This window comes from Ooceraea biroi, chromosome 7 (genome assembly GCF_003672135.1).
Source record: "Ooceraea biroi isolate clonal line C1 chromosome 7, Obir_v5.4, whole genome shotgun sequence".
Taxonomy (NCBI): domain Eukaryota; kingdom Metazoa; phylum Arthropoda; class Insecta; order Hymenoptera; family Formicidae; genus Ooceraea; species Ooceraea biroi.
The window spans coordinates 14,815,564-14,825,948 of NC_039512.1; the positions used below are offsets into that span (position 1 = coordinate 14,815,564).

The 10,385-nt window shown below is 43.3% G+C and overlaps 1 protein-coding gene across 1 annotated transcript in view; it reads left to right on the top strand.

Annotated features, from left to right (window-relative positions):
* LOC105287730 (single Ig IL-1-related receptor) overlaps positions 1-10,349 on the top strand; it is a 98,252-nt gene extending 87,903 nt beyond the window's left edge. Inside the window, exons 6-7 of the mRNA XM_011353464.3 lie at positions 1,959-2,096; positions 5,152-10,349. Coding sequence (XP_011351766.1) covers positions 1,959-2,096; positions 5,152-5,654 — 641 coding nt within the window. The 3' untranslated portion in view covers positions 5,655-10,349. The remainder of the gene's footprint in view (positions 1-1,958; positions 2,097-5,151) is intronic.
* The last annotated feature ends 36 nt before the right edge of the window (positions 10,350-10,385 follow it).

Sequence of the window (10,385 nt, forward strand, 5' to 3'; positions counted from 1 at the left end):
TGGAAAGATTTCACATGCGTTTTGATGTATATTAATTCTTTTTAAAATCATGGAAAAGACAGTTTTCCTGAAGCACGAACAATGACGTTGTACAATATACGTATCCAAGATGTTTACTTGGAGGAAAAGCTCGCGTAAATAGGGACCTCGATTTAGTTGGGAGCTTAATGAGCTGCGTCCTTCTTTCCTCCTTTCCTTTTTTTGTTCACCACCGATCGTACTTTAATTCTTCTCGCCCTCTCGCAATTTACTTAAGTAACGCTAATTCTGCCGAGGGCAGGAACTTTCAAAGGATTTTACGCAGACTCCTCCCTCGGTTCCCAGGTGCTTCAATATTTCAAGCGCGCTGTAACATGAACGGCAAAACGATACAACTCGTTATTAGCACCCTCCGTTTTTGCGTATATTATGTGTAACGATTAAAATGAGATTATTTTACTTTAACAACGTTTAACGTTGGAAATGTCGGAAAAAGATGGCTAAAGGTACAAGACTGAGGGTAATGGTCCCGCGTATATAAGATAACCGCGATATACGTGCTTCACAAACTTGTTATAAAAGTTAAGATAAGTAAAGATAATTGCATTTTTTCTCATAGAAAAATTCCTTTCCACGTGCCTTTGAAAATTTGCCATACTTTTCGAGAATTGTCAATGAGTTTCGAAGAATCTGTTTCCGAGAATTTCGCATATATTTGAGTAAAGCGAGTCGAAAAAAGGAACACGCATCTAGAGACTTTCTCGTGCATCTTCTCGGAGCCCGTTCTCTCGTCGAGTCGCGTCGAGTCCAATTATCCAGAGCCGCAATTTGTGGCATTAGCCATGCAATGAGATATCATTAGCCGGCTGGCTGTCCGGGCCGCAGAAACGATACCGCTCGGCAGTGGATCTCGTGGTGGATCTCGGCGACGACGACGGAGAAAACGAACCCTCTACGCCAGATACCTAATGGCTGAGTTGAACGAAGCAACGTCTCGCTCGCCGCGCACGTTCCGGGAATCCGTTGGTAATCGTCGCAATTTTCTCCCGCCGTCTCCGTATAAGGCGGCAATCGTCATGGGACATTCGTCCATCGTGAGAAATCGAGCGGGACAATGTCTCCGTTACTCGGGACGTTTGCAAAAAAATTCGTTTCTCCAGACTCTTTGAGCAGTCCCATCGAAAGTCGATCGATCCACAAAGAGAATGCCGAGATCGGCAAAGTATCCCTTCCGTCGTTACAGCGTTCGTTGCATTAATCGAGCTTAGTTCAACGTCCATTAGAAAATAAAAAAGAAATGGTGATTTCTTCTACTTTTTCCTTAAGCCTGGCGGTATCCGAGCTGAACGTACGATCCGATAAATACGTTCGGATTACGGATAGAACGAAAAAGCGCGTCGTACCCGATTTCCTTAACCGCCAGTTTATCGGCGTCATATGAGCGCCGGCGCCCCCATTACGGGGCGCACATTATTTACCTCTATGGGACGTTTTAGGTGCATAATGGCGCGCGGGTGATAACGATTTAATCTATCTCTCGTGTGAACGGTTACGCGCGCGGCTCCGCGGCTACATCCGGGAATAAATTCCGAGTAAACGGAAGCGATAATGCGCAAATTATTACCGCTTCCCCCTTCCTGCCGTTCCGCCCAACAATCCTCTACCCGGTCCCATCACGGCCGTTCCGCTTAAACTCCGCCTCGTTCGGCTCGAGTGACTCGCGGCGGAGGGAGAGATGCCAAATTTCTGCTTTATATTCATAAAGAAACGCGAGTCATCCTCACGGGAGCACGTTAAACGCGGTTGAAAACTGCCGAAAATTGCCGTTTGATCCTGCCCCGATCCGATTCCGAGAATATCGATCCATTAACCCTAGTGATTGGATGCGGAGCATCTTTGGCAAATCTTTCGGCGGCTATTTAATGTTTGATGACTCACGATGCAATCCACGACACTGGACGTCCAATTGTGCATTGCAGACGGGAAGGAATGCGACGCTCTGGTGTGCTATCACGAGAAGGACTCGAGTCTGGTGATTGGCATCGTGATACCTACGCTGGAGTCTAGACATCGATACAAGTGCACGCCGCTGGAGTTGTCCCACCTAAATCACAATTGTAAGTACAACCAGCCGGGCAGCTAATTAGTTTTTATTCTCTATTTTTTACTTTGCCTCTCGAGGATTTTCCGCGTGACTTCATGTCGAATCTAGATATCGATACCGATGTACATTATAATAATTAGAGAGATGAAAGACTAGATTAATCAATCTCAGGATCTGACGAAAGCGAATTACTGGTCGGATCGTGTATTCGGTCGTCGGACACGCGATCCTTATCGCGTTACGCAACGAGATTCTCCGTTAAAAACAGAACTACAGAGAAGAGATAGAGAGACGACGCGCACGATGCACTCCCTATGGGATTTACTTTGCGGCGCATCCCGCGGCAATACGGCCCGCATGCGGGGTACCATGCAAATATAAAGCGCTAGAGGGCCACAGGATGGGTGGGATATCAGTCGGAGGGGTTAAATATTCAACGCGATGGCAAATGTGGGCCACGCGAATTGCCCGCGGTTCGCGCTCGACGACGATGGGTCGATAGGGGTAATTTGACGGGATGGAGTTTATGAATTAGGACTAAATAAAAGTCGGATCTCCGGATTACGGGGTGATCGCGCGGAATTGAATTAGTTTCGCAGTGGTAGTCGGGAAGGGAGAAGGAGGAGGAGGGCCTATCGATCGTGATCTCTCTTGCAGAGAGATGAACCACGTAACAAGGACGCGATCCGCGTCTCACGGATGGTTTAATCGAGAGCGCAAATCCCGAACAATGGAATTGATAAAAAATTCATTGGAAAATACGATTCGAGACTAATAATTTTCATCTCATTTACGTGAAACGATTGAGATGAAATTTTGTTTAAATCAGAAAAATTTTTCATATCCTCTTTTCCTCAGTGTATTCAAACAGCGATCCTTGCGTTTGAAAAGCAAATCGTGAAAACGCACGAGTGTGCTTTTTCAAATTTTTCGAATCATAGAACCGTAAAGATACCCAACTACAAACGCACACGGCTGCATGAAATTTCGCGTAGGAACACGAAAGCAGCCAACAATCAAACCCACTTCTGCCTCTGCCAGTCGTTTTGCCAGTCCGATTGTAGCACTGAAACCACGTGGATAACGACGTAGCGCAATTTTTTTCGCTACGCTCACGCGACGGCACGGGCATTTTACGTGCTGTGCCAGTCGTTTGTCGAGGCGCAATTTGTTTCAGCACAAAGAGAATTTGCAACCCGCCGCCGCCGGTCGTGGGATCGTTATCCCGATCCTTGGGACGAGGGCAACTGGTGGTCCTTGCAACCGCGGGGTATAACCGGAAGTATAACGAGGATCGTTCGGTGGAATCGTGGGAATCGCGACTCGGCAAGTGACTTGGCAACTCGGCAAATTCAATTAGAAAGTTTGTCGCTTTCTCGGACGTCGGGTGTCTCGTTTGTCTGCGCGATGTCGAATTAAGTGCACGAAGCAAGTGCCCGCGCGCGTACGACCACATTTGAATGATGGGAGCGGAATAGAAATGTTTCACGTGGAAATGTGATTATATCGTGCGATTAAGTTCGCTATCTTGCCACCCTGAGCCGATTGCAGTCCGAGCACAAAGCGTACTTTATCGTATTCTCTACCGAGAAACAACAGTGCAATCGGACGATGCACGCTACGGTATCCGGGCAAACGCCCCATAATCGTATGCTATACGATGTCCCTCGCGCACCTTGGTACACCGTGTATACATCGCCTCGCTCGGCCTGTTAATTACGATATCCCGATTACACGGCTTATGACTTTACATCCGGCTTGTGTGCGCAATGGCCAGCCGAGCCGCTCGACAGCGAAAGGGAACCCGAGGCTTAACGCGCGAACTTTGCAAACCAGCCCCTCCTCCCGGTCCGGTTTGATAGTCAATGAACAAAGTTCGCTATCAAAGCGTTGGGATTTCGTGCGCGCACGCGTCCACAGGGGACAGTCGTAATTTTCTCCCAAACTCGTGCTCCAGGATGAGCCAAAAGTTCTCTCCGAGTGACGATGATGAGCCAATCAGCCCTCGGTCCTGACCCATCTGCAGTTTGATTAATCCCGATACTTACGGGGAGAAGCTTCGTTTATCCGGCAATTCGAATCCTGATCAACTTTGGGGCACGTATACCCTCGCTCGGAGAAGCGTGTCGTTATCCTCTCTCAAGCCAAATATTTTTCTTCTCAATAGTTTTCTCCAACGACAAGGAATCACTTTCACTGGACAATAACGCGCCAAATTAAACTAAATTGTCATTAACTCGTTAAATTGCCTTGATCGAGTAATCGGAATTTCGGAGCAAATGTGGTAATTTGTTTGTCTTTCAACATTTTTTCTCCAACTTTGAGGTGATTCCAATTGGAATCACAATTTGCACAAAGTTGCAATTTATGACTGAAATTATGTGACGTGTTAAAAAATCACCTACCCATCGCAGAATTGTCAGAAGGAACGCATGGTCTTTTGAACACGTTTCTCATTTTAATAAAACTGTATGCATTTTCTCTCGCATACGCACACATTCTGGATTACTGTTTCATTCAGAGTTAACAAAGTTTTCTCTGGAAACAATGGAGCGTAACGCTGGCATCTATTCGGTTGATCAGTTTTTGCTGAGCGCGCGCGCCTGCAGCAAGGCACACACAGGCAAGAATATATAGGGTGGCGCGCGGTACACGTACATTACCAGCGGACCAGCTTTTTATTGCTCGTGCCAGTTTGCTTTCACTTTATCGCCCGTGAAATCCAGCTGGCCGCCCCACTGACGGACGATATTTCCAGAGCGCCTCGACAAAGAGTGTACGTACAAAATGCGTGCATAAACACAGAATCGACTCGGCAATCGGATCGCGAACATTGTTGTACAACACAAAAACATGTATTCGTAATCGACATTTATGATCAAACTTGAGATTAATCATAAAAGGAATAAAAATAAAGTTTCCGAACGAGGCTGGTACCTCAGCTACTTGCAAGCAAATCGCATGATAGATTAAGATTTTATTTTTCTTTCATTTAATTTTTGTTTTTTAATGATCTATCGACAAAAGTTCAAGCATGCGTAAACTGATGACGGATTTGTCGCACGCAGGGTGCCTGGAGATCAATCCACACGCCAGCACGGCTCGACGGATCATTGTTCTGCTCAGCCCGGCATCCCTGGAGAACAACTGGACGGACGCGAGCGTCGGCGCGGTGCTGAAGCAATTGTCGTCATTGCCCACGCGGACGATCATCATCACCCTGAAGGGGCTACCTAGCACGACGGCAACGATCGCGAAGCGATCGCGACGCGATCGTCGCGACATCGATGACATCTCCTTCGATCGGCTGACGATTCTACGCTGGCAGGATGGTGATGGTGATGGTGGTGGCGGTGGCGGAAGTGGTGGCAGTGGCAGTGGCGGCGGTGGTGGTAACGGAAGCGCTTTCGGCAGTGGTGGTCGCAAGTTTTGGTACAAACTGAGGCTGGCGATGCCGGCGATGCGGCCAGTGACATCGCAGACCGGTTGCCAATCGGTCGCGATGATAGTGCAAGCCAACAGCGGCCAGCAAAAGGCTCACTCGCGCGAGAGTCTCGAGGTACTCGTTTAGGAGTATCCGTATACGCTCGCATTGCTCTCGAGGACTCGAGGTGAGAGGAATCTTTTGTCCTCGATAACGCGAGAACCCGTGAGAATTCGCGAGTCCGCACTTGTCCGTTCCGAGTTGGAGATTCCGTGAAATACCGATACTGATTTATATAGAGGAATTATCCATCGGACAATCTCGATTTGTCTTGTCGAATCTTGAGAACGAGGCTCCCAAGGTTCACATTTAGGACTTTTATCCACTCATCCCGATTCTCAAAGTTTACGCGAAAGAATAATTCCCGTGCGCGCTTGTCAGGAAGTTTTTTTTTTTTAAATTCAACGTTGCCGCCTAAAGTGTGTTACGTATCTGTATGAACGTTTGAAACTTTCCACTTTAGCTTGAAATGCAAAATCCTTCTCTCGAATCTCGATTTCGGTACTTTGTTGAGGGAAAAAATGGATTTGAAATTAGTAATGTCGCGAAATATCTGATGAATCTCGAGGCATCTAGCGCGCAAGATGCGTGACTTTTGTTCTGTCACAGCCACACCGCAGTTGGACTTGTTTTAGAACGCTTTGTAGTACGAAGCGCGATTACGTAAGCGGGAACGCCTAAACGGGGATTTATGCACACCTTTGCAAGGCGCAACTCTGCTCTCCTCGATCGTATCGACGTGGCAGTGCGAATCAGCGGTGCGAAGCGTGATTCTGCATGCGCGACAAGCGCGTCTGCGGTTTTCGATGAAAATGTTAAAAATGTAGAGACATTCGTGCGTTTTTGATCGCTGGACGAGTGCTGAATGTTTGATGAGAATGTGAAAATTTGAGAAGAAAAAAGAAAAAGAAAAATCTCGAAAATGACAAACGGAAGAGGCGGCAGGAAATTTTCTAAAAGAGGAGCGATTCTTGAAAAAGTGAGTTTCTTTTTTTTCACCGATTTGTATCGCGAGGTTTCTTAAAAACACGTATGACGGGCTTAGAAATGTCCAATTGAAAGACTTACTGGCGGTACTTTCACACGTTTTTCGGCGAAACGTAATAACTGTCGGTGCAACATTGTATAACAATTGTGTAACAACGTTCAAATCCTTGGCGTTCATTTTTACAGTCGCTTTTTCTCGCAACAGTTGTTTCTGTTAACTGCCGAGGGGATCTGTGCTGTTACGTGGCGAAACACACAAGGATCCCTGTAGCGTACCGTTGTACACGAGATGTTCGAGAAATGATGCAATAATCCATAATATTTCAAAACGTAACAATCGAGATATTCAAGAACGCGAGCGAGCGTAGCAATCGGATAATATTTCATTTCTGAAAAGCGACTCAAATTTGATTGAATTTACCAGGCATTTCGTTGTGAGACCAAAATGAAGCCAGCAACTGCATAATTGAGAAATATTGATAATGCTGCTGGCGCGTAGTACAATTCTATAAACGATTTAAGCTTAGGTAAATGTAAAAATAAATTAACAGTCTCAAATTTGCTTAGCACGAACCTCGATCGCGAATCTGATATCGGTAAAAAATCAAGGATCGAAACATTGCAGTCTTCCTTCTCGTGAATGCGACGAGAAATCTGATGCCGTCGTCTCGTTATCACCATTTATCACGTCATTTGATTGTTTTCTTTTTCTTTTTTTCTAAAGCGTTGCAAGTATTTATCCCGTTGATCAGCGCGTACTTTGGCTGCGTTCCGATATTTGACTGCCAGTACAGAAAGCTATAGTTTATGTCACTATACTATATGTATACTATAGATTTTCAGTACTGGCAGTAATATCGGAACATGGGGTTTATTTATATGTAACCTTGCGTAAATATCAATTGTTTCATTGATAAAGCAATTTGAGAGATTTGAGTTCTTCTTTCTTAGTTTCGAAGAATCAAGAGTCCAAAAGTTTCCAAAACGATAAAAATTGAAATGTTGAAGCTTCTAAATGTTTATGTACCTGATTTCACAGGAATCCGAGGATATAATTATTTAGATATATTTGTACAGTACTGAGCGTATTGTCGCGTTTATGCACTCTTGATTACGTAAAAATACTGATTAAAGCATTAAAACCAAACGCGGGATCGTCGAGCATTGTCGCGCACGACATTTTTCTAAAATCTGATTTATTCCGAGCGATATCGACAGTGTCGCATTATTGTTCGATATAATTCAGACATCAGTTGCCTCGATGCGTTAATATATAAGCGTTTTATACATATTATACACACACACACACACACACACACACACACACACACACACACACACACATGTAAAGGATATCTCACCGGACAGTTCCGGAACTCTCTGAATGCACAATCGGCGTACAATGTCCAGACGTTCAGCGCGAATTATCTTTTCAAAGCAAGATGGAGAATGAATTTGCTACAATTCCTACAATATTTTCCTTCGTAACGTTTTCAATTTAATTTAATTTATAATTTTTATAATAACTTTGTGATTTATACTTGTATATTATGACCTGGAGATGCTCCGCATCGTGCAAACTAACAAGTTTAATGAACTTGTACTGACACGTAAATTCACTATCATAAATTGACCGTTTATAAATTTCCAAGCCTCAGTAATCGATATTTTAATTGAAAAATCGTGATTGCTTATCAATTGCTATTGCACGGAATATCGAATGTCCGTGTTTCAGTTTTACATCAATTGATAATCTACCTAGTTTGAGTGATGCCAGTGATGCCGTCGGTCTCGCTCCAGGCAATTAAAGTTGAATCCGAAAGTGCACGTGAGAATCCGGACGAATGGGATTCGTACGGACGATATCACAAAAGCGCACCAGCAACAGCAGCAACAATAATAAGGGATAAAAGATGTAGGAGATAAGTGTTATCTGTAATTATAATCGTGATCGTAATCGTAATTTAAGTGATCGAACTATGGCGGGAATACGAAGCAGTGATAGGGACGGAAAGGTGGATTGGGACGTGTGAGCTTAATTTTTAATGTCGATAGCGATTATTCTCTTTACTGTCAGTATTACGACACACTAGTGTACTCGTCTCGCCAGGATGCCCAGCAAGGAACATTGCTAAGGATTTGATTGCGAGCCGAGTAAGCAGAGTATAGATGTAGAATTGTACTTGTACGAACGGTCCCACCGTTTCGGAAAGAGACCCGAATAAATCTGTCGAAAAGAGGGATGTATTACCCTCTCGTGAATACAGGGTGTCTTGAGGAGAATCAAACAGGTTCTAGGAACAAGATAGGGAACACCTCTAATTGAGCTGAAACTTAATAGACGATTACGACATCTAGTAATCATTTATCAATGTCTCATCTTCGGGTTGTCAAGAGTTAAAAAAATAAAATATATAAATGGAAAATAACTCGATAAATGTACAGTATCAACACCATATATACATTTACTAAATCAAACCCTAACTCTAATTGTGGTTTGGTTTTTTTTCATTTATTTTCATTTTTTGCGTGAATAGTCGGTAACTCGAACGAGAGAACACGCAAGTTGCGCCTGACAGCATGACAACTCGGCATCATCAATACGCTGAATCGCCGCATACACGGACGTGAATCCTGAATATTAAATAATCTAAAAATAGCCTTACTAAATTAATAATTAATGAGTATCATATACTAAAGTTATAGATTCCAATTATAGCTTCCGATTTAATATGATTATAGAATATGCGTATGTAGGGAGTTTTTTCAGTCATAGTTTGTTTCTATTTTTATTTTTCTTTATACCTTTTAAATTATAAAAGACCTGAAAAGATAAGACTTTGATAAATCATATATCATAACAGTATACACCTATCAAGTTTCAGCTCAATCGAAAGAGTGTCTCCTTCCGGACAGCTCAAGGTAGCGCAAGATAGCGCGCGCGATCCTCTCGAGTTGACTTTTACTTTATCAATATCTTCAAATATTGCGCGCATGTTCTCACATTGTTTTGTACACTAAACGACTCTTTCCTAGATGTAACAAATTTAATAAAGCAATAAGACTTGAGATAAATACATTAACATGACACAGCACGAGGTGATTTCAATTCGAACAAAAGAAAACGGTCCCTTTCGGAAATGAGCCGTTCGTCATTTTATTTCCTTTCTTTTTTAACCATTTTTTATCCGTTTTATCGTTGCACTACTCTTCGATAAAGCGAATTAGTGAATGATTTATATACTTAATTAATTAATCTTTGTATTTCGACAATAAAGTCTCGGATATTAAGGATGTAGAAATGTCGTCGGCGTTCTCGTATTTACTGTAGATAGGTAATATCGACAAAAGAGTTGGGATTGCGCATGTATAATTTTAGGCGTAAATGTTTATCTGCCGTGTGTCCGATTGATTGATTGCTCGATGGTGTGAATGATAAATGCCGTTTACATGTGTAAGACGTTCCAATTGTTGATAGCGAGAGAAATGTGTGTTGTAACGTAAGGATAATATCATGTATATGCTGTATATTTAGGTCCCGCCTAGGGTGACTGGATGTAGCTCTAAGCAGTTTTTAAAGAACGATCGCAACTTACTCCTCGGACGCTTTCGTTGCTCCTTTGTTTGACAGTCGACGCCAATTATAGAATTTATTCAGTTTTTGACATCCGATTGATTTTCGTACAGTTTAATTTATTGATTCCACTTGTTTTACTCTGACGTTCGTAATGCATGTACCCTTACAACAAATAAAATGCATGTATTTTGACAAGTAATAAAATGTCAGACGTCCAAGTTGCGTGTATACTTGTGAACCTGATTAAAAGAGCA